Source organism: Pelmatolapia mariae, linkage group LG10_11, assembly GCF_036321145.2.
Source record: "Pelmatolapia mariae isolate MD_Pm_ZW linkage group LG10_11, Pm_UMD_F_2, whole genome shotgun sequence".
NCBI classification, from domain to species: Eukaryota; Metazoa; Chordata; class Actinopteri; order Cichliformes; family Cichlidae; genus Pelmatolapia; species Pelmatolapia mariae.
The window spans coordinates 14,046,911-14,071,766 of NC_086236.1; the positions used below are offsets into that span (position 1 = coordinate 14,046,911).

Below are 24,856 nucleotides of genomic sequence, written 5' to 3' on the forward strand. Positions count from 1 at the left end.
TTCCCACAATTAAATGAACACGATCAAATAATATTTCAAATGTGTGCTCTGCCAACAAAGTGCAAAGCAAAAGCACTCAAGCGCTCTTCAAATCACCACTTGATGACGTGCCAATCACAGCTGTTTGCTGGCCTGCGAGACATGATGCTTCCTGAATGCACTTGACTGAAGTGATATACTACAGATAACAGACCTGCATATCTGCACATCTATTAAGCTCACAAAGACGCACTGAAATCACCAGCACAAGTGCATTCCATTTGGCATGCTGTCCACTAAGCAAAAGAAGTACCTTCAGACCTCACAGAAATGATCAACCCCATGGACAAAAAATAATGTGATTATTTTTCCAAAGTCCCAATATGGTAAAAATGGTAAATGGCCTGCATTTGTATAGCGCTTTACTCAGTCTCTAAGGACCCCAAAGCGCTTTACACTACATTCAGTCATTCACCCATTCACACACACATTCACACACTGGCAATGGCAAGCTACATTGTAGCCACAGCTGCCCTGGGGCGCACTGACAGCTGTCATGTATGCAAAACAAGGCAGATGAAAAAGAGAAGGATCTCTCAGTTGTAACTTTGCTACAAGTTTTATTCACATCCATCATAAAGCAAACTTTAAAGCTTGCTTCTAGGAAAGGCAAACAAAATAAACACCTTATTTGACTGCAAAGATTAATTAACAGGAATGTAACACAATGTAAAAGTGTAAGCAATGCCCTGTTGATTTAATTTAGTTAGAATTCTTTTAAAACATTTTTCTTCCAAAACTTTTGATTAATTTAGGTTAATAAGGAATACTTAGATAAAAAATTTTCAAAAACAGTAAAAAAATTTAAAAAAAGATAAAGTTAATAAAAACGTCACTATGCAATACCAGTTAAACTGTATCAGATTTCAGCCTGCACTCGGCCACCAACTCAAAGTACTGGAAGACACTGACATCACTTCCCGCCCCCCGTCAATGCTGCTGACGTTCCAGCTATCAACCTAAAAACTCTGCGGTAGTTCTGGTGACCTAAATTCAAAGAGCCTCATCAGGAAGACAAGCACTAGATGTGTCATTACAGTAAAACTACGAAAGCTTTTTTAGACAGAAGACGTGCATAAAACTTACCAATATTTCTTCCTGTAGGCAGGAAAGTGGTAATATTTACACATGTATACATTTTTTGAGCTGTGTAAAAATATAAATCAGAATAGTATATATAAATTCGTGATTACATCAACTAGGATTGGTAAGATTGACTCTGCATGCCCTTAGATGAAATCGTGACATGTTTTAATTTAATCTGGATGACCTGCTCTACATTTGCTATGTCAGATACCGACTTATACTACCAGTCAAAAGTTTGGACACACCTCATTTTATCGTTTTTTTTTTTTTTCTTCTTATTTTCATGACTATTTACATTGTAGATTCTCACTGAAGGCATCAAAACTACGAATGAACACATATAGAATTATGAAGTAAACAAAAAGTGTGAAATAACTCAAAACATGTTCAATATTTCAGATTCTTCAAAAACAACCACCCTTTGCTTTGATCGCTGCTTTGCACACTCTTGGGATTCTCTCCATGACTTTCATGAGGTAGTCACCTGAAATGGTTTTCCAACAGTCTTTAAGGAGTTCCCTGACATGCTGAGCACTTGTTGACCCTTTTGCCTTCACTCTGCAGTCCATCTCATCCCAAACCATCTGAATTTGCCACAGGTGACTGTGGAATGTTGCAGGATGCTTTTGTAGCCATGCTGATTCAGTGTGCCTTCAATTTTGAACAAATTCCCAACAGTGTCACCAGCAAAGCACCCCCAACCATCACACCTCCACGCGCCACAGTAGGAACCATGCACGTAGAGACCATCCAATCACCTTTTCTGAGTTGCACAAAGACATCGGGGGTGGAACAAAAAGATCTCAAATGTGGACTCATCAGACCAAAGCCCAGATTTCCACTGGTCTAATGTCCATTTCTTGTTTTTCTTGGTCCAAGCAAATCTCTTTTGCTTGTTGCTTTTCTTTAGTAGTGGTTTATTAGCAGCTATTTGACTATAAAGGTCTGATTCGTGCAGTCTCCTCTGAACATTTGATGTTGAGATGTGTCTGCTACTAGGGCTCTATTTATCCTCAGCAGCAGAGGTAACTCTTGGTCTTCCTTTCCTGGGCTGGTCCTCATGTGAGCTAGTTTTGTCGTAGCATTTGATGGTTTTTGTGACTACACTTGGGGACACATTCAAAGTTTTAGCAATTCCCTGGACTGACTGACCTTCAGTTTTTAAAAGTAATGATGGGCAGTCTTTTTACTTAGCTGATTGGTCCTTGCCATAATACGAATTCTAACATGCCTTGACACATGCTCAATCATCCAGATAAGTAAATGTCAAAAGGTTGCTTCTGTTTGTCTGGATGGAACGGTTTCATTTGGAGAAACATTCTGTCACTCATCCAAGTGACTTCTTCAGTCTCAGCTGACTGCAGGTTTCCCCAACCTTATAAACAGTATATTTGTACAATGACTGAAACTAGTCTACTGAATGGACAAATGGCTGTGAGGTCAGTTCCTTGATCATTAGTTTGCAAATTGTCAAGACCATTGATCAACAACCACAATGACAAAACATTTCTCCCACTGAAAATGCTACATCCAGATGAAAAGAATCAACCTTTTGGGATGAATTCTAACAGTTGTCAAATAGGGCTATTAGTTGTGTACCAACCTGACTTCTGCACAACACAACTGATGCTCCCAACCCCATTAAGAAGGCAAGAAATTCCAATAATGAACCCCGACAAGGCACACCTGTGAAGTGAAACCATTTCAGGTGACTACATCATGAAGCTCACTGACAGAAGGCCGAGGCTGTCAACAAACCAAGGAGTGGCTACTTTGAGGAATCTAAACAATAAAACATATTTAGGGCTATTTATCTTTTTTTTGCTACACGAATCCATATATCTTGCTTCATATATTTGATGTCTTCAGTATGTATCTACAATGTAGAAAGTAATTAACTTACAGAAAATCCATTAAATGAGAAGGTGTGTCCAAACTTTTGACTGGTCGTGTATGTTACTAGGTCACATTGAAGTTTTTTCCCCCCTTCTTTCATTTAAAAAATTAATAGACGTGGAAAGTTGGTTTGCACTTTCTAACCAGCAGCCATGAATCCAACATTTTATAAAATGAAATTTTTAGTGTAGATCTTAAGTGTGACTGAAGAAAAACACATCTCAGCACATATTAATAAAACTATATTTTGATGTGGAAATGAACCTCTCTCTAAGCAAAGTTTGAAATTGACACAAGTGAATTTTTTCCCTCGGATATGCATAGACGCCCAATTAAGGCCTAACTAGTTAATGAAGTTCTGACACAAGACCTACTAGTACTGTTCAAACTGCAACAATGCAAACAATACATCAACTCATAAAGAAAGGTTCCATGTAATGTCTGAAGTTTACAACACCCTGCTTAACTCAACTTTTACAGCCCTATAGTCCTACCAGAGCCCTGATGTCTACAAACCAACAGCTCTTGGACATTCCTAGAGAGAGGCTAATAAGCAGAGGTGATAGGGCCTGTTTATCTGTGAAACAATCTGCTTTCTCACATTAAAGCTGCTCAATCTCTCAGTCATTTTGAAAATGCTGTAAAAACCTATTTACTTTTACTTGCTTTATCCTGGCTTTTTATTGTGCAAACACAATATTTTATTTAATGATTTTTGTTTTTTTAAACTGAGGTTTGTATATTTATAATTGAGGCTTATGGTTTTTATTGCGTATATCTGTTTATATTTATTGTAGACTCACTCATAGATATGTATTATGTATATTTTGTGAAACATGTATAGCACTTCTTGATCTCTGATGAAGACTCCCAAGTCTCACATTAACAAGTTACTGCTCTAATACAACGGAACATGTCAAAAACTCTGAACTGACACACATTTCACTATGCATTTCATATGTTATTTATCTGTGGTTTTACCTTGAAACTAATCAATCTCATCTGTTTCAGTATGTGTCACCATACACTTCCATTTTCCCAAGCTGAGTAAATAGCTGACTAAACTGCTTAGCCATGTTTCTGCAAGTGACACCCTCTTATACGTGAGGGAAAAGCACACAAATCTGCACAAGATAGAACTGCGATAATTTGCATCAGTTGACACTGTCATTTCCAGTTGACATTGCAAAGTATCACAAAATATGGTAGAAATCTTTCTTTATTCAACAAAGCTGTCAAATGAAAACTATTTACAGAATTTTAAAAGAAGACCATAAATCAGATGTTATGTATGGAGAACTATTTTTTGTTAATAACCACAAGCTGTATATATGCATATGTTAGGACAAAACTTACTGATCAAGAGCCTTGTAGTAGAGATCCAGGTCCTTAATGACCAGTTCTGTGGTCCTCATTGTAATCATCTTGTTTCTGTAGCGCTCATCAGCTTTGTCATACTGATCCTCTCGCAGCTCTTTCCTGTAAGTAATAATTTCAAATTGCACTTTTAGTTTAATGATAAATCGTTGAATAATAGAGAATGACATGGTTTTCTGTTACTGTTTCTAAACACTACCCAGGGCTTTGATAACTTCATTTTTTAACTTAAACCACTTTTAGTACACTAGGACACGTCAGTACTATAGTATTGTTTAGTTAAAAGACCATGTCAGTCGTCTAATGCAGCGGTCCTCAACCCCTGGTCGTTTAGTAGCGGGCCTTGAGAGTTGAGGCGCAGGTGTGAAATTTGTGGTTTTCAGGGTTTTTAATCGTTAACTCGGTTTCCCTAGGTCTTTTCCCGTGTGTTATGAATAAATTTTCTTTTTTTTTGGTACCGGCCGCACAGAAAAAATAAATAACTTCCTAGTGCACGATCACCTGTCTTTGCCTTTAAAAGAGTTCGAGTGCTACTTCCTAATCACAAAAGACCCACGAACTGACACGGCATGGATCTGCAACCATTTGTCAATAAACCGGGTGAATCCAGCGTGTCTGTGCAAGAAGAAGATCAACTGTTGGAGATCACAACAGGCCTTAAAAGTATGTTCGAGACATCAACTTTGCCGGTATTCCGGATAAAAGTTGTGGCAAAATACCCTGAGATTGCCACAACAGCACTAAAAACCATGTTTCCATTTCCGACATCATATCTGTGTGAAGCGGGGTTTTCTGCAGTTACAGCTACCAAAACAAAATCGCGGCACAGACTAAGCATAAGCAACACACTTCGGGTGTCACTGTCCCCCATTACACCCAGGTGGGATCGTCTCATTGCAGAGAAACAGGGCTCTCATTTTGGCCTGCACAATAAATCGAAAATTTATTGTCATCGCGATATCAGCCTGTGCAATGGGCCCATCGCAAAAGACGGTGTAAACTGCGATAACTGGGTACCTTAAAATGTTTACACACGTGCTTTAAAGAATTTACCAATCAAAGAAACCCCTTTACACATTTGACCAGTCGAATAGAGCCCTTCACGGTATTAACCAATCAAATGGATTAGAGGCCTGCCTCCTACGTAGGTGGGGAGCGAACAACGCTGCAGAAACGAGTCAGAGTTGTAATGGCTGAGAGCGAGATGTATGACGAGAACGCTACTGACTATGAACTCGTGCCTAAAAAAAAAAAAAAAAAGAATAGTACCTCGCTTATTTGCAGGTACTTTGGATTTGATAAAGACGACGTTCTCCAAACACAGGTACTCTGCAAAACTTGCCGAACACTCGTGGCAACCACCAGAGGAAACACGACTAATCTCCACCATCATCTTCAAAACAACCACAGAGAACTGTTTGACGAGTTCCAGAAAGATAGGGCTAGCCAAACAAAGGTTGCTAATGTTAAGACAAAGAGCACAACAGTCCAACAGCTGTCTCTGTATTCGAGTTTTTCAAGTGGAACTCCTTATGAGAAAACGTCGAAGCGGTACAAAGAAATAACAGAGGCCATTACACATTTTTTGGCTAAAGACATGATGCCTATAAATACAGTTAGCAGAGAGGTCTTCACCAGTCTGATACATAAAGTGGACCGGAGATACCGCATCCCCTCACGAAACTACTTTTCCCATGTCGCCATTCCACAAATTTACGAAACATGCCGCAAGACCGTCATGTTTGAACTCAGCCAAGCTGAAAACTACGCAAGCACTTCAGTAAAATTTCCTCTCCAGTTTTGACTTACATCATAACTACTTGGTGAGTGGTAAAATGATGAACAACTGCATTGAGATAATTTGCAGTATAATTTAAGTTATGTTTATTTAAAACTAATTATAGAGACCGGGAAGGATGTCTTTCAGAATTCAAGCCTCAGAAATTTTTTTTTTTTAATGGGGGCAATGTTTCAATGTTGAAGTGCACTTTGTTGTTACACTGCTAATACAGCAGCTTTCTTTAAATAAAACTGTTGCAGTAAAACGGAAATTATGTATTCATTTTTTAATTTTTTTTTTTTGCTATTTATTTTATCGCAAGTCATATCGTTATCGCAATATTGATCACAGTTATCGCACATCGCAGGTTTTCCTAATATCGTGCAGCCCTACTCTCATTGATTTAGCGTTATGGCGAATTATATATTTTCAAGTACTTTATATTTGTTTTGTAGTTGTGTGTCTTATTTTGAAAGAAATATTTAACTGTTACCATAGCGACCAGAGAGCATTAAGGGTCAGAGAGGAGGATGTTACTGTTAATGTTGTTGGTGCATTTCAGGAGGATGCTGCTTTGTGATTATTATTAGATTTACAAGATACCACAGCTTTTGTCTTGGTCATATCGTTTTATTTTGTTGCATTTAACCACGACACCTTAAAGGCCGGTCCGTGAAAATATTGTCTGACATTAAAGCGGTCCATGTCGCAAAAAAGGTTGGGGACCGCTGGTCTAATGTCTAACATACAAGTGCACTACTACACTCAGACAATGTTTGCCAACATCAAGTGTAAAATGAAAAATTGGTATGCAAGATTTTGTTCAATCAAATATACACCGACACAATAAAAGATGATCTTAACTTACCTCTTATTTTATGTTTGCATATTTATGTGCCTTATGGTTTACCTACACATGTCAAATTACATGCTTGAAAAGTTGATTTTGTAAGCTGGACTAATTCACATAGCTTAACATCCCATTGCCTTTGAGTACATTTTTACAATTATTGAATGTTTGATACAGTCCTTAAATACAGCAAAATATTAGTCCAGTTATGCTCCACCACATTCATGTCATTTTAGTCAAATGCCAGATCATTCCCAGTAGGGCTGGGCCATATTATACCGTTCACGGTAATACCGGTGTAATGTTAGGCAATGACAAGAAAATGAAATATCGCGATAGAATATGGGTAAAACGCGCATGCGCAGTGCCTTTGTATTCATACACACATACGGAGAATGAGAAGGGCAAAAGCAGATTGTTGAATGAAACAGATGAACCAGAACTGGTTTGTAAAAATGGTGCAACTTCAGTGATGTGGAACTGGTTTGGTTTTTGTCCATCAGATAGCCACCAAAGCACATTTTTTTGTAGAACATGCAAGCGGGCCGTCGTTATTACCGTATTTTTCGGACTATAAGGCACTCTTAAAAGCCTTTAATTTTCTCAAAAATCGACAGTGCACCTTATAATCCGGTGCGCCTTATGTATGAATTCTGGTTGTGCTTACTGACCTCCAACCAATTTTATGTTGTACATGGCGAGAAGCCTCAAATCTGTCAAAAAATGTTTCAGTACGACTTTGGTAAGCTACAAAGCCGCATTGCTTGATGGATTGTTGGAGCATTACGTCTACCGTAGTCAGGAGCCTCGCGGAGTAATACGCACTGTGCTTCATCATAATATTACCGTATTGTGTGTATAAAGACCCCAAAATGGCACCTGTTAAGAGACACGCATATGAAGCGGATATTAGACTCATGGCTATCAGACACGAAGTAGAACATGAGAATAGATAAGCTGCGAGAGAATTCAGCATTAATGAATCAATGGTACAGAAGTGGAGGAAGCAAGAATAATGAGTTGAATGAGGTTAGACTTATCTGACTGTTTTGTTTCGCTTAATGCGCCTTATAATCCCGAAAAATGGTCCGCCTTATGGTCTGAAAAATACGTATTTGACTCATTTATTTGGCACACTGCAGTTTCATGTTGCAAAGCACCTCTTTGCAACTTTTGAGATATTATACATGGTTATGCTCAGGATATGTCAGCCCATTTCCACTGGAAATGCCTTTTGGTTAAACTGTCAGCATGGAATTTGCATTTGCACTGTTAAATTATTATATAACTTTAATGCACATAAAAAACGGCTGCTTGTTTGAGTGAAAATAAATTGATGGGGTTGTTTTGCACTAATAAACTTGTGTCAATTATATCGTCAGTTATATCTTTATTGCAAATTTTCAAATATATATTGTGATAAATATTTTTGGCCATATTGCCCTGCTCTAATTCCCAGGCAATGTGACTGTGATATAATATATAATTTATAACATAATATTCAAATTTTGTGAATATAAATTAGATGTTACAATTGTGGAAAATGACATGTTGCAGGCTCAGAAATGGTAAAAATGGGTCGGTGGCTAAGAACCTCTGGGGTCCTAAGATGTACCTGTGTGCCTTGGTTACTGAACACCTGATCATAGAGGAGAAACTCTTGGACAAACAGACAGAGATGTATCATAATAGGATGACTTCAATACACAGTATTTATATAAATGAAAGCAAATAAAGTTCTAATTCACAGCAGTCTAATCCAGAATATATACAGATATAGCAGAGGTGTTATCAACAATAATGGTTAATCATGCTGTGTGTTTATTATAAGATAACATTTATTTCTACTGAATTAGCTCAACGTCTGTCGGAAAGGAAGATCAATTGGAGATTCACTTCTTCTCAGCCTCATTTGTTTTACACAGAACCTGAATGGACAGCTGCTTTTGGGATATCATGTTTTTCCACAATTTTCCAATCAACTTTCTTATTTGTATTATTTCCTCATTTTCTGGATGACCATATGTGTATAGAGTAAGCTCTGTATGTGTAAGTGCCGCATATCTGCATGTTTCACCTATAATGCAGTATCTCCTCCTCAAAGCCTTTCTGTCGGCCCAATGCAATACTGCGGTTTCTTTTCAAATCCTCAAGCTTGCGCTCTGCTTCACGCCGTTCTCTGGAAAACCACAGAAAGAGATGAAGGGAATGAATTTAAAATACTACAAACAGCTCTGTAACACTTACAAGTGTCAAGTGTGGCATTTCTGATGTGACGGAGACTGAAACTAGTTTAATTGCTTGGTTGCTTCACCGATCATGTGGAAAATTGATAATGGGTGTGGTGCTCTTACTGGCGTAGCTGCATGACTTGCATGTTGCCCATGTCCTTCATAAGAGCCTCACGTTTACCCACAACTTCTTTCAACTCCTCAACACGTTTTCTCAATGTCAGGTTGTCCTGTAACCAGCGCTCCTGGACCTAAGATTCATTAAGAAGGTTTAAACTTTTAAAAAGTGCTTGCCGTACTCATGTAGCTAGAGTTAGGCGAAGCTAAAATAAAGTTTCTTAACTTCGTTTTAAAGTTATGAAACATGTTTGCTCTGTTGTCCTGTACCTTTTGAGTGTCTATGTCCTGACGGATGTTTCCTATTTCCTTATTAATTTTCTCCTTATGCTTCTCAGCTTCATGGAGCTGAGTGTTAGTTTCATGGAGCTCAGACTCTTTTTGCTGCAATGATAGGGTCCATGAAATGGTTAAACACATTCAGAAATAATAAAATCAACACATTTACAGTCAAGCTTCTACAGCTAATCTCACAAGAAACAGTGCTAAAGTGTTAAAATGAAAAAGTTGGCGTTTCAAAGTACATAAAATATATGTGTACCTTTTACTCCGAGGCTACAATTCAATATATGTCACAAAATAAATCACTGGGGATGGGGGTTGTGATGCATCTTGTACAACAGTGCCAAACATGTTACCTCTTTGTATTCATCTTTGCCCTCATCGACATATTTAGTGATGTCTTTTTCCAAGGTGGTGATCGCCTTTAATCTCTCTTTAATGGAGCTGATCTGTCAGAAACACAGAATTCAGACTTAGATGAACAGATATTCAGTTTATTTGTGGCAGAAAAAAGGTCTTACAAAAACATAATGCTCTGTCATTATCTATTAATTTGTGTGTGTGTGTGTGTGTGTGTGTGTAAAATGCAAAAAACTCAGCAAATTAAATGGAAAAGAAACAGGCCCTCCGTTACCACTTTAAATGAAAACCGATAACAAGTAATTGCTCCGTAAATGTAAAGTTCTGTGCTGTTTTTTCATTATAGAGAAAGCACGTTCCAAAAGAGACAAAAGTGAGACTGTGTCCACCTTCTCCTGCCCTTCTTCCTGCTTCTGCCTCTTGCGCTCCAGCAACTCTTGTTTCTCCTGCTGTAGCTTCTCCAGAGCGGCAGACAGAGGGGACAGCTGTTCTTTTGCCTCCTGGTAAACCACAAAGTGGAAGAGGAAAAAAAAACCCCACACACAAAAAAGGGACAACATAGAAAATTTATAGAATTTTTTTAAACCATGCAACTAAAAATAAACGATGTTCACCAAACGTCTGGTAGCCATATATAATGAATATATAAGACTTGATTGTATGATTATGGTATATTTCTGTTATTTTGTATTATGAGTATGAGAATAAAGTGTGAAACATTTTAATCTTCATGTGAATATAAAATATATAAGCACAACAAAAAAGAAAAAAAAATACCCTGATGTCTCTGGTCAATGATTGGATCTCAGTGGTGAACTCGGCACACTGCTCCTCCAGCTGCTGCTGTTTCTGCATGTCACTGCTCAGCTGGAGCTTTTCTGCTCGTGTCTCATTCACTGCACTTCTAAGCATCTGTATCTGTTCCTGCTGGTCCTGGATCAGCTTACGTTTCAGCTCCATCTTGCTGGAAGCTGAAAATATACAAAGAGGTAAAAAGAAAGAAAAAACAACTAGCAACTAGAGACACATCAACAAACCAGCCAGGGACCCATATCACACGATTTCCAGCATCTTTGGTCACTGATGACCGGCAGGGTCAATGTATACCATTTTATTCATGAACAACATGCATACAACGGTGCAAGTGAACAGTTATATGAGAGTAAATCGCAGGTGGAACAAAAATGTTTGTAACAATAAATCCAATCAGACACTTAAATCATCGTCACCAGGCTGAACGTGGACATCTTAAACAAGCTAACAAATGCTAGCAGCCTCGGTATGAGCAAAGGATCAAAGCAGTAAAACTGTTTAAGCTGTTTCAGTGAGAAAAGTAATCTAGTGTTTGAGCGAAATCAATAAAACAGCCCTTCTCGAATAACAGCTTCTATATCTTCATACCCCCCTCCCAGTCACACTCCTTATGTAGGTCCTCAGAGCATGATAATTGAGCCAAATTCTTAAATAAAAAAAAAAAGAAATAAAAGATTTTGAGTGCCAAAGTTAGAAAATTAAGACTGTAAGAGACACAATTTCCCCGTGAATGGATGTGCTTGCTTTGTGTCATCTTACTGGTGTCTAACTTGTGCTGAGTTTCTTGTTTCTCCTGACTGACTTGTTGTGTGGTTCTGGTCAGGTCTACTCCTTGGAGTTTTGCTGCATGCTGAGCGATTTTCCTCTCCACCTCCTTAAGGTCCATCTGAAAAGCAAAAGAAAATCCAAAAAAGGACATTGCTTAAATGGAACTCTAATAACAACATCAATCAACAAGAATAATTTATAGCTAATTAAATATCAGGAAAATAAAGAAGAGAGAAAATGAAAGCCCACAAAGATTTAAGCTGCGTAAAGAAAGATCAGGAAAGATATAAGTGCAAGTCCAGAATGACAGGCAGGAGGTTAATACCAGATATCTGTCCATGAGAGAAATGTCCTGCAAGCAGGCCTTGGCAGTTTCTTCCTCAGACATCAGCGTGCCAAGCAGAGTCTCCTGCTCCTCCACATCACCCTTCAACCTCTCAATTTCTCTATTCACAGTCTGTAGACGGTTTTTCAACTCTGGTAGCTCCTTTTCCTGAAGCTGTACAATGGACTGTCTGAGAGACATTACAATGGAAAGTAAATATACTTTGAAAGTGTGACACTTATTAAAAACCTGTATGTACAACAATGTTTCCTTTTGACACCTTGTAATTAAAGTCTACAAGCATATTTGGAGGCACATTTTCAAATATCTGTCACATAACTATGAAAGAAGAGTTTTGGAGTCATGTTGTACACACACTCGAGTTATTATAATATACAACTGCAAAACATAACAGAATTATTATTCAACATTATTAATAGCTAAAAGACGTCAATCTCCACCCCAAAAAAACAAAACAAAACCAAACCAAAATAAACCTGAGCGGATGGTGGGGGTGCGGGGAAAAAAGAAAACTCTTAAACCCCCACAGTTCTCACGATTCATCTTGTGCAAAAAACACCTTTTCATCAGTCTCTGTCATAGAAATGGCTGTTAATATACTAATTTATAAACCAATAGTCAACCTTTTGTTATATGACAAAGTTGAATTCATGTAAAAACAAAAACGCTTTAAAAAGGTGTACTACATCCCACAAAAAGGTAAGTGTTCTCAGACTAACAATTCTGATAAGGTTGCTAACCTCATTTCACTTGAATAAAGGCAGCCTTTGAGAGACTGTGTAATCGCTGGGCAGATTTTTCAGATAACGTTCCTGAATGGCTCAAATCACGTATCACTGACAGGAAATTCTTCATCTTTGGCGGAGATTGAGTATCACTCTGTGATGTTCTACACGGCAGTTGTCATTGAAGTTGGCAGTAGTTACATTTTTCACATTACTGTACATGTTGCTATTTACCACAGTTATCAGACAGCATAACATTTGTTACCATGACAATGATGTACTGAACTATATGGCCATACATTTAACTGACATTAACAAATGGATTACTGCATTTTATCTTAATAAATAGATTTTCAGAACTTTGCTACTACAGTTTTTGACTTTTATGTCCCAAACTGTGGAATAGCCCACCTGAAAACATTAGGAAAACAAACTGCTGATAACTTCGTGAAACTCTTGAAAGCAAACTGCTGTGTCTATAATGTCTGTTTTCTGAAGGAGAGGAGAGAGATAACACACATATAATATAAGATATCCTGTCTCACGACACACAGTGGCCATACTTTATGTGCTGAAAGGGGACACCTCTTAAACTAGTGTTTCTACTTAACTTAAGTGGAAACACTCATCAGAGTTAACTAATTTAACTTTATCTAGTGTTTCCACTGTAAAGCTGCACCTACTAATGAGTTTAGCTACATTTAGCTGAGCATTTAATCATCTTATTGCTTCCAAGTTAAAGAGACCTAAAAACAAACATCCCTTTTGAGAGACACTTGGCCTACTTCAATGTCCTGAATTTGAACCACAGGCAGCCAAGACATTTGGTGCATTGCAGGGTCACTGAAGACGGGCTGTGCCTCATCTGATAATACAATCAAAAGAAAAAGTAATGGCATATCAGATGACTCAGAGGCTCGACTCAGACTCTGGTTGTAGAGATCACTGCTATATAAGGTGAATTAATTAAGTATGCACGCATAAAATCAGCTCACATGAACTCATTGGATACATTGTCACACGGCCCTGTAGCAGAATATTCACACCCTTTGAAAGATGGCAGCTGATAAAAGTTTTTCCATCTCCATTAATAAAAAGAAGCAAACCTAATATACAGGCAGCCACAAGGTGGGGCTGAAAACCCTCGAAAAATTTAAGTATGTGACTATTTACATAAGAATATTTGTAAATATGACGCTGAAATGTTTTAGTTTTTTGTATACATGTTTCTCTGACTATCATCACACTTACTATAAAAGTTAACATGAAAGGTTGTCCTGACAAGAACAACAAAAAAGTGTCTGTTGGCTTACTAAACTATGTTCATTTCAGAGATTTAACATACACTGTGTGTGTGTGTGTGTGTGTGTGTGTGTGTGTCCAGAATTTAGAACTATGACACTCTAGCTCCATCTACTGGAAAGGAAAGAGAACAAGAGACTGTCCACAGGCTAATTTATTTCCTTGTTAGGAAGAAAAATGGTAACTCTGTAAATTTTGGAAAAATCAATTAAAGATATTTACTTTTATGGTCATTTATTTATTTAAAAAATCAAACTCAGTATAGGAACCTTATGCTACACAGTCCTACAGATTAGTGTTTATCAGTCTGTATGCAGTGCTGCTTAAATGCCTGTTGTTTATTACAACTGGGTGACTACAGAAAAGACATCAGGGATTTGTTCTTTGCACTGTTTTATGGTAGAGTTTTAAATTACTATGATGCTAAACAACAACAGTTCTGGCCTTCTATTATTTATTACTCTTTATTTTTTCAATTTTTTTTCTAGTTTAATATTGTTGAGGGTATTACCTGACATTTGTTTTTTTATTTGTTTTTACTCGAGTTTAGAAGCGGAAGAAAACAATCAAACTCAGATCAGAGACCCCTCTGGTTCAGTACCTCACAGGTTTGAGAGCCATCATCTCATCTTTCTTCCTCTCCTTCCTCTTCAGGTCCTGCTCTGTATTTTTCAGTTTGTCCGGCACCAGGCGTAACTTCGACTGCATGTCGTTGATAACCTCCTGCAGATCAGACTCAGAGGGGAACGTCCGCTGGCACACTGGGCAGCAGGGCTCCCTGTCCTCTGTCAGCTGACTGATGAATTGGGTGTACACTGCTGTGGCTCCAGCTAGCATGGCTATACCAGGACAGGTGCAGAAAGAGAAAATTTATTAATCATTGTGTAATATTTGAATCGCTTTGACAATTATTACTAGAAAAGACGCCAACCAACCACACTATACATTAGGCTTTTAGTTAAAATGGGCATACACACTAAAGTCAAGTAATCACTTCCTTGGTTAACTTACTGCATACCCAGCGAATACATATATAGTTATATTCAATAGGAAATACTTTTCTTGATTGTGTGATGCTTTTGAATATGTCAACTAATTTTAACAAAGTTGATTCACTCTTCGAGGTTATAGCACAGATGGAAAGATGTTGTTACATTAATTTATAATGTAGTCAAACGCACAGAAGAGGCATTTAAAGAGCGACGCACGGAACCTGTTAAATACACCCAGCAACACAAAGGATTCTGTATTTCTTTAGAATGAACCTCATCAACCTCCGCAACATCTTATCTACATAAAAGATCAAATGTATATTAATGATGGACATGTTCATCACCTTTTGGTCTGCCAAGTTTTAAAGAATAAGTCTGGCACTTTGGCTGTGGCCATCTTGGGTTTTTTTTTTTGTTTTTGTTTTTTAGACAAGACATGATGATCAAGGACTAATCAATAAGTAGCTACTCTGCTTTATCCTCATTTTTACACTACATTGGGTTATTACAATGAACACCACTATATAAAACAGGAATAACAACTAGCAACTTATTGGGAAAGTAATTATGACAAAATAAGTTCTATACAACTGGACTTTTGCAGCCAGAGCACTAGTGAAAAAGAGGCATTTTTATAGTTTACAGTTAAGGTCCACACTGCAATTAAGGATCTTGTCAACTCCAAGGTGCCAATTCTAGTTAATTTTTTAGGCCATTAACCTCTTTGTTTGGATATCTTCTCCAGATCTTCTTGCAGTTTGCTCAGGTCCTGGTCTAGATCTTGACTACCACACACATTGAAGAACTTCTCTTCGTCACTGGTTAACTGCTGCTCCTTCTTACGCAGCTCAGCAGAAATGTGGCTTTTGTTCTGCTCACTTGAAGCTAAGTCCTTACTGAAATGTAGGAAAAAACAGCAATATAACACCAATCAGTCCCTCTGAAAAACGTCTTTTTAAAAGCATTTTCTTTCATCGTGTGTGTGCTTCAACGTAAATGCATTTTACTAACTTGAGTTTTGCAAGTCTGACCCTGGTGCTGTTAATTTCCTTGGACTTGGAATAGATCCAGTCCTCCAGCTCTCTCTTGTTGGGAAAGTGGCCCAGTAAGGACACCAGATCCTCACTGTGACGGGACTTGATCTTGCGTACCTGCTCCTCCTTTTCGCCCTAGAAGATTAAAAGAGCAAACGGAGAAATGAGAGTCTACAGAGAAAGAAAACATGATGGGGCAGCTGGCATAAAAGGGAAAGACGAAGAAGGGAAGATGAAAAGCAGAGAACGAAGGTTAGATTACCATGCAGGGTTACTTGGTTTTACTACCACTACAGTAAAGTTGGGTGAGTTTCTGCAACATTTTTTAACATCGCCTTCGAGGGGGTCAACTCTAAGAAAGGCTGCAGTAATCAACATTGACTCTTTTTCTTTAACTGTAGATGACACATTACCTTATCCTTTTTCAGCATGTCCATCTGCGTGCGTGCAGTCATGTGTGTGTTGAGCGTCTCCATCTCTTGATCTAGCCGTCTCTGTTTGCGGTCAAGTTCAGCTTTTTCTCTCTGGAGCTCCGAAACCTCAGCCTTCAGCTCTTCCACGTTGGAGTTTTGGATTGCACTCTGCAGCTCACGCTCCTGAACAGGAAAACAAACATTGAAAAAATGGCATCATTAAAACAACAAAAGGACACAGTGTGTCAGCAGTATAGTTCCAGCTAAACTTTCTATGGCAAACCTTTTAAAACGTCATTCACAAAAATGATAATAACAAATCGTAGGAATAATGCACAACTGTTCGACAAAAAAATTTCTGAACATTATGCAAACAATCTCTTCGAGAAAGCTCAGGAAATGTATATCTCTCTGTCTTACACCCTTTCTGTGTGTCCTCTCTGTTATCTGTTATTCGAGTGTTATCACCATTACTGACAAAATGTTACAACCCTAGTTACAACCCTTTGCTGAACATTGCTACTTCTTTGTCTGGTGTGAATAAAGAGTCTAACACGCTACAAATTAAAAACATTTTTTGAGGGAATGTGTAGGGAGGGCACCAACATCTTTTTCCAGAATAACTGTGTGTAGGTTCATATGCTCTGTGTGTCCCAAACAAAGTGTAATCCTTAATATGGAATTCTGCAAATTAATCAAAAAACAAAAAAACAACCACCTGCTAAAATTCACAGCAAAACAAAATACTCTCACCACTTTAGCCAATTCATTTTCCAGTTCCTGCAGTCGAGTAGACGAACCCTCCAGCCTCTGCAGCTCGGCTCTCACACTCCTCAGTTCTTGCTGCTTCTTTCCCTGCATGTCTCTCTTCAGCTCCACTGTTCTTTCCAGGCCAGTTTTCTTATCCCTCATTTCATCAATAGACTGCTGCTTCTGTTGCTCCTTTTCCTGCAGATCGACCTGATGACACAAAAGCACAAATCTTTCACAAAAGAGAAAACTGCACATGAAATGCCGACATCATCTTAACAGTTTCTGTCTATATTACTGAATGTTTTATGGAAAAACCTTCTAAGACACTAGTGAATAATAAAGATATATTTATGTATTAAGAGTCTCTGCAGATGATCAGACAGAGAGAAAACAACAGCACTGCTTAACAGCATTAACCAGAAATGCAAAAATGAAAATATTTAAAAGAATTCTTGTCCATTTTGTTTTTTAACTCTGTTTGTAAATAACATGAATTCAGGAAAACTCTTGGTTTTTTATTTCAACTGAGAATTTCTTACCATAACTTGGCTAAGTGCCCCTTTTTCCTGCTCCAGTCTCTGCGTTACGTGACGATGAAAGCTCTCAAGCTGAAGAGCAGTGAAGGGTGGTCGGTCATAGCCCTCCATCTCCAGATAGGTTGACAGAGAGCGAACCTGTGTGGGAAAGGGGAGGAAAAGGGAGGAAAAATATACCAACATGTGTGATTTGTTCAAGGAACAACCTAACATTCGCTTGACACTGCTGTGATGAAATTTTCCTAGTCTCTGTCACTCGATTATATTCATTTAAAGCCTCCATTAGAACAACTGCGACTGTGCCCCCATTACCTGAGTGTCACGGTTCCTGATGTTTTGTGTATGGCGGTCAGCTTCCAACTGTAGACGACCTGGGAAGAAGGAAAAACAAAAGCAAAATAGGTGTAAGAAGCTAATCTTGTACTAAAGAAAAATAAAGTTTATGCTGAAAAAAATAGCCTTAATAATATGAATATTTTCAGCTTAATCATTTATTTAGGATTGAGTGTGACATTCTGCCAGAATGCTGGAATATATTCAATCGTGTGTGTGCTTTCACATTCAGGTACAGATGTTTAGCTACCCTGGTAGCACCAAATGTACAGCTGTGGGTACCTTGTTCAACCAGGAGTTCAGCTTTGATTCTGTTGAGTCTCTGACACTCTCTGCCAGCTCTCTCCAGCTCCTTCTGGCACTCGGTCAGCCTTCGCTCCTTCTCCTTCACTGTCCTCTGGTGGTTCTGGTAAATCTCCTGCAGCTCCTCATCTGAACCCTGAAACACCTGCCACACACAGTAAACTGGTTTCAGAGTGGCTCACCAAGTGCAATTAATATAGACATTTGGACCTGCTTTTATAAATGCTTTAAAATCAAAACAGTATATAGTGGTAATAAATTTGGTCTTTCACAGTCATCAATCTGCCCCAATTGCTCTGGTTCCATATAGTTCAAAGTCCTAATACTGTTAACTATAGGAAGAGATCCCATCAACCAACAAACAGAGAAGTGAAAAGATACAGTAGTCATGCTAGCCAAAGATTAACTGGCTCATTGTTAAGTTAAACAATCTCATTCACCCTCTGTAGCTTTTTTTTTATTTATTAGTTCCTCACTGAAGATAATGACACATCATACAAAGTGGACTCTAGAGTACAATGAGGCAACTGCTAAGCTTTTCCCGCAGAAGAAAATTAGCCTGTGTGGCCAAGTCTGGCATATTTACATGAATACATAAATATAATTAAGCCTATTATAAGGGAGAAAAACATTAATAATACAACCTCATTAACTTTGATCATGCATTTTATTTTTTGTATTATACTTAATTATTTTTCAGTCTTTTTCATGCTGGCATTCCTCCTTTACGAAAAGTTGTCATTCCTAATTTTTCTTCTGCTTTAGGTTTTTCATCACAAAATAAAATAAATATATATATATACTACGTATATTATCAAATTACCTGCTCCATTGTTTCCTCCAGCTCCTTATTGTCCTCCTCCATCTGTTTCTTCCTGCTGTCTAAAGCCTTGATCTCATTATCTAGCTTCATCACTTTCCCAAGTTTAAGGTCAATATCCATCAGTCGATTCTGAAAAAGAAATATTAAAAAAAAGAGAAAAAAGGACAATTACCATTATCCCTCTACTGCATGACTTTTTAATTTTTGGGGAAAAAATATTTCTCCCTATTTTGGGGGAGCTTTAGGGTCCCTAATATTATATCAACCATAAAATTTGACACCCTGGCCCCCCCCCAAACAGATATTGGTTTGTTGCTTCAAGGCAACACTGTGCAACAAGGGTAGTAAAATGCCAAGTTATTCTATAATAAGTTGTATTAGTACAACAAGGATGAACAAATAAATAAACAACAAATAAACAATGTAAACATTTCACAAAATAATAAAACACCAAAATACATCCAACATTTGACCGTAACCCCATGCACGCGCACGCACGCAGGCACACACACACACACACACGTTGTGTTTCCATCACTTTTGTGGACATTACATTAACTTACATTAATTTCCTGGAGACTTATCCTGACTCTACCCATCACAAGTCCCTGCCTAAACCTTATCCTAACCCTGACTCAAGCCTTCACCCTAAAATTGAATGATTTATCTTGCAATTTGTCCACATAAAGTAGGCGAGATCTCACAATGTGAGTGTGTAAACAAATTTGTGTCCCCACAACAATAAGTAATACACGACCACACACACTGACACCCACACAGCAATATTGGTATGGCAGGGATCAGGCCCACACAATGTACTTACACATGGCCCACATACCACAAAGAATGACGGCCCTTTGGTGGCCCAGACCTGGTTTACCAGAGGTGGCCCACACATGGGCCAGCACAAGGCCAGTTTCAGACACCCTGGTCGTCCTGTGCTGGCCCATGTGTGGATTACCTCTGGCAAACCTGATCTGGGCCACCAAAAGGCCGTTATTCATTGCAGTATGTGGGCCATCTGTAGGTGGTGTGCAGCCACGGGCCAGTTGTAGACACACTGCTGGCCCTGTGCTGGCCCAGAACAGTTTCAGGTCTGGCCCCAGATGTCAGCATAATGTGTACCTTAATCAAGCCATGCAATAACAACATGTGCCGGAACATGCAAAACAGTGCAAAAGTAACATGCCGAAACTCTGTTCAGACAGTGAATGGACTGATTTTTATATAGCGCTTTTCTACTCTCCCAGATTACTCAAAGTGCTGACTTGATACCAGATCCTGGCCAGACCTGCTTGCTATGTGGGCACTAACACACACACAGACACAGTTACTTTACCAACTGACCCCTGAGCTCCTAAGTGTCCCTCAAACCTCATTCAGGGATCCACTCCTCTACTTCACTGTCACTCCCTGAAAGCTCACTGTCCTCACTTTCTGAGGACAGAAAGTGCACATTCCCTTGGTTTCCTTGCATAAAAGGTTTTTACATCCATGTCCTGTAATTATGAGTAGATTGTAAAGCAAAAAACATTGTCTATGATCATATAAATGCACACAAATACATCTCTACACACATATGCAAATGCATTATATTGCCTGAAAAAAATTGGGCTAACTGCGCAGTGTTGCCTTGAGGCAACGAATGAAAATTAACAGTTGTACTGTATAAATAAATTTAAAAAAGTAGAACAAACAATCAAATATGCTTCTTAACATATTCATGCACATACAAGTATTTTTTAATATACATTTATTTCACTATAAACATGTAAAATAGTGATCTTTATCTTGCCTCCTAATGGAGATGTCTCTCATGTAGTGCAGCTTGCAGAAAGGGGTCCTGCCCCCCCCCCAAATGAAAGTCACACCACCTTCAACTCATCATTTTATTGGAAAGAGATGTGCCTGGTAGCATTATTTGAAAAAAAAAAAAAGTTTTGTTTTTTTTGAAGGGCCAGTGTAAGGCATGAAATTGTGGTTTGTTGCCTCAGGGCAACGCTATGCAGTAGAGGGTTAAACCTTAAATATTATTGTGCTATAAGCTTTATTCAGCCGATTCAGTGAATGAAGTTACTTAAAGCATTACTGGTTGTTCATTTGCAGTGAAATACAATAAACTTGTGACAGACTCCTATAGGGATGTATTTGCAGTGAAATATAAAAAATACATTTGGTCAGTTGGTTTAATAAGAATAAGATATTTAAGTTATTTTATATATTTTATCCCCTTCCAGTGTGCTCATTGCACCCATATTCTTTGACACAGGATTAAAAAAAACCTTGTTAATCATAACACACCCAAATAATTTATCTGTGTTCCTCAACTTCTTCCACTCAAGAAGAAATACTTGCAAGGTTTGAAATCTGCTTACACCACAATATGTATGCATGTATACATACACTTCACTGGGTAAACCTCTTGCACTGCTCAGTGACACAAGTATGTAACCAGCAAATCACATGGCAACAATGCATTTAGACTTAGACACATTCATTGTAGACACAGTCAAAACAGCCTGGTGAAATTTAAACTGAGCTTCAGAACGGGGAAGAAAGGTGATGATGATAGTCTGAAAAAGAGAAAATATCCAGAGATCGGCAGTTCTCTGGCTGAAAATGCCTTTTGATGTAAGAGGACAGAAGAGAATGACTAGATTGCTTCCAGCTGATAGGAAGACAACAATAACTTAAATAACCACTTGCCAAGATTTTCTTGGCACACTTTTGACTCCATTGTAACAATTGAGCATCGTTTAAACACCACAGCCTCTCCGAGTGCTGATCATATCCATCCTTTTATGACCACAGCGTGCCCATCTTCTGATGGCTGCTTCCAGCAGGATAACACACACTGTCACAAAGCTCAGATCTTCTCAAACTGGCTTACTAAACATGGCAATGAGTTCAGTGCAGTCAAATGGCCTCCAACGTCATCAGATCTCAACCCAACAGAGCACCTTTGGGATGTGATTTGATGGAAGCTCGGCCTCATGGATATGCAGCCAACAAATAAATAAATACACAAAACACACATACAAACACCAGCCCACCTCAAGCGGCTCAATCTGGTTCTCTATCTGCTGGACGCTGTCTTTTGAGGCCATCAGTTGGGCTTCCTTGGTGTCCACAGTTTCTCGAATTTGCTGGGCCTTCTCCTTGTTCTGCTTCAGGTAGCGCAGCTCCACCTGACACTCTTTGACTGTCTGACTCTGTTTGAGACGCAGCTGACGCATTGTCTCTAGAGCTTTGATATACCTGATCAGGAGAGAGAAATTGACATTAACAGAAATTCCTTTAAGACTAAAACTGGGTAATGCAACACTTGTGTAGTCCATTTACTTGGTTGCAGCAAAAATGGAGTCAAATTTGTCTTTGAGTGCTTTTCCCTCACTAAGGGGCCAGTTAGACTCTTCTTGGTGGCAAAAGATGACATGATTTAGGACAGGCTTCGACACACCCAATGCAGAAATCATCTCCCGGTCCAGCTCACCACACTTAGAAGACAAGCTGACTTTCTCACCATCTCTGGATGAATTATAATAGACAGTCGCATAAGAAAAAGGTCAGGAAACCTTAGTATACAATCCACAAATATTTCTCTTTTTTTTTAACTTTAAACAAAACTTTACATAAGAAACATGAGATTTTGGCTTACTTCCATCTGGTAATGACCTGCTCTAAGCTTTTGAAGGTGTAGCTTTTTGCCTTCTGAGTGCATGACATAGAGCGTTGGATGGTCACTTTCTCTCCATTGACATCTGAGAATAAGAGGCGAATTTGAGCACGCACATCCGTCTCATGGGCATCCTGGAATCATATGAACATCGCTATACGTGAATAAAGGTGTAAAAATCATCCGACAAGGACCTGAAGAAGATGTAAAGGCTAAGACTGAATTTTAACATGTTCAGAAAATGCTAAATTTGAGAAATCATAGCAATTCTTAAGGTATGAAGACAAACTAAACCTGATAAAGATATTTAGCACCAAGCAGTTAGGAGTCTTATTGTCATTTTCACAAGTGACTTAAATCAGGCTTTTTCACACACTTTATCCCTGTCTTATGTTTTCTAGTATTAAATTTGCATTTAAAACATATAAAATATTACAAATACACAAAAAAATCTGTTGCAAAAAGTAATTTCAGATGCATGCCACACATTATGAGTCTTAAGCATACCACTGCAATCAGAAATAGAGAAATGTACTTTTTAGTTCAACACAAACAAACCTTTGGATCATGAACAAATGCACCTCCTTTAGATCCAGGGGGAAGTTCTCCAGATGTTGCATACTTCAGGCATTCAATAATAGTCTGAAAGCATCAAAAAGAAATGAATACATGACAGCAGCATTTATCATTCTGGAATATTATTCTTCAACTTTTCCTGTAAGCCTTTGGAAAATACAAAAAGTGCTACTGTCGACCCTTGTGTTCGCTGTCATGTTTCAATAAGTCAAGTATTGCTTTTGTCAGAAATGCTTTCGTACCGTTTTCCCCGCTCCATTGGGTCCGACCAGAACAGTCAGAGGAGTGAAGAAAGAGATGACTTGTTTGTCTTTATCCTCAATCCCAAAGCTCCTCACCCCCAGGATGCTCATCTTGTCGATCTTTGACATTTTTGCTTTCTGAAAGAGAAAAGAAGGAGAGGTGATGAAAATAAGACTCACAGGGATTCTCTTCCCTGTGAGTCAACGAAATATAATAGGAGTGACAGATTATTAGTTTCTTATTGGCAGTGGCCACATTAACAAACAGGTCTTATCAAACGAATCAGATGACGTGCTCGCTGCAGCGTTTGTTGTTTTCAACTGTTATCAGTTTGTGCTGTGTAACCACTAATCTACACTGACAAGTCTTTCAGCAAAACAAACCTTCCGCTATAATATCTGATGCCTTAAAAGACCTGAGATGAAAACTGGAATCTTTACCTGTTATGCTAATTCATTTCTTCAACAATAGACTATAATAAAGCTTAACTACAGAGTTAGCGGTGATTAATTATTTCAAAGGTGCTTCGGCGTTCAATAAACTGCAATAAATATTCTTTTAGGATACATTTAAATAAAGTAGCTATCTTAATAACATGTACCCGACGTTCAGTATATTGGGTATATCTGGAAAGCTGGCAGAACACAGCACTTACTAAGTGTTGGTTAACTCAGGAGGCTAGCTTTCATGCTACGTCGTAGTGTTTTTAGCAGCTAGCGCCACACTGACCCACAGCAGCGTGACACAGGGCTTAATTTCGCTCGCAACAGTAGTTTACAGCCACAGATACGACGTGAATTCAACTCACAACAGACAATTTTTACCCCTGTGCAACTCGGACGTGTAAATACAGTTTTCGCGCTGCTTGGGAAGGAGGCAGCGTGAGAGGCAGAGGCTGACTTCCGGGAGGAGGAACGTCAATATAGAATATGAACATAGAGCGGCAAGCTTACGCCATAGATCTGTCCATCTGTAGCCCGTGTTTGTGTTTTATTCTGCAAGTTACAGTATGGACCAAAGTTCTTAAAGTTAGTTATTAGTTTCATTAGTTAGAATATGTTTGTTTCTTTTTCAAACGTTTCACCCTTTTTAAAGTAGTTTCCCTGTTGCAGTTATTTTTTTATTGTGCAAATGTTTAATTTCATTGTATTTTTTTGTAGTTTTTAATTATCATTTAAGTAATAACTTTTTTTACTCGTTTT

At 38.4% G+C, this 24,856-nt stretch overlaps 1 protein-coding gene across 3 annotated transcripts in view; it reads right to left on the reverse strand.

Moving 5' to 3' along the window:
- The window catches only part of rad50 (RAD50 homolog, double strand break repair protein), a 33,394-nt gene extending 8,853 nt beyond the window's left edge, over positions 1–24,541 (reverse strand). The window contains exons 1-24 of one of the 3 annotated variants that reach the window (XM_063485809.1): positions 24,463–24,541; positions 23,654–23,791; positions 23,394–23,477; positions 22,818–22,969; positions 22,502–22,687; positions 22,213–22,417; positions 19,160–19,288; positions 18,316–18,481; positions 18,013–18,071; positions 17,704–17,838; positions 17,165–17,371; positions 16,412–16,594; positions 15,976–16,133; positions 15,685–15,860; positions 14,574–14,811; positions 11,925–12,114; positions 11,591–11,717; positions 10,796–10,989; positions 10,408–10,518; positions 10,015–10,107; positions 9,647–9,760; positions 9,383–9,510; positions 9,106–9,207; positions 4,378–4,500 (exon numbers count right to left, since the gene is read on the reverse strand). In XM_063485809.1, coding sequence (XP_063341879.1) covers positions 4,378–4,500; positions 9,106–9,207; positions 9,383–9,510; positions 9,647–9,760; positions 10,015–10,107; positions 10,408–10,518; positions 10,796–10,989; positions 11,591–11,717; positions 11,925–12,114; positions 14,574–14,811; positions 15,685–15,860; positions 15,976–16,133; positions 16,412–16,594; positions 17,165–17,371; positions 17,704–17,838; positions 18,013–18,071; positions 18,316–18,481; positions 19,160–19,288; positions 22,213–22,417; positions 22,502–22,687; positions 22,818–22,969; positions 23,394–23,477; positions 23,654–23,782 — 3,389 coding nt within the window. In that variant the 5' untranslated portion in view covers positions 23,783–23,791; positions 24,463–24,541. Of the gene's footprint in view, positions 1–4,377; positions 4,501–9,105; positions 9,208–9,382; positions 9,511–9,646; positions 9,761–10,014; positions 10,108–10,407; positions 10,519–10,795; positions 10,990–11,590; positions 11,718–11,924; positions 12,115–14,573; positions 14,812–15,684; positions 15,861–15,975; positions 16,134–16,411; positions 16,595–17,164; positions 17,372–17,703; positions 17,839–18,012; positions 18,072–18,315; positions 18,482–19,159; positions 19,289–22,212; positions 22,418–22,501; positions 22,688–22,817; positions 22,970–23,393; positions 23,478–23,653; positions 23,792–24,309 lie in introns of all 3 variants that reach the window. The other 2 variants (XM_063485808.1, XM_063485810.1) reach the window with 2 other exon arrangements.
- Between the last annotated feature and the right edge of the window lie 315 nt (positions 24,542–24,856).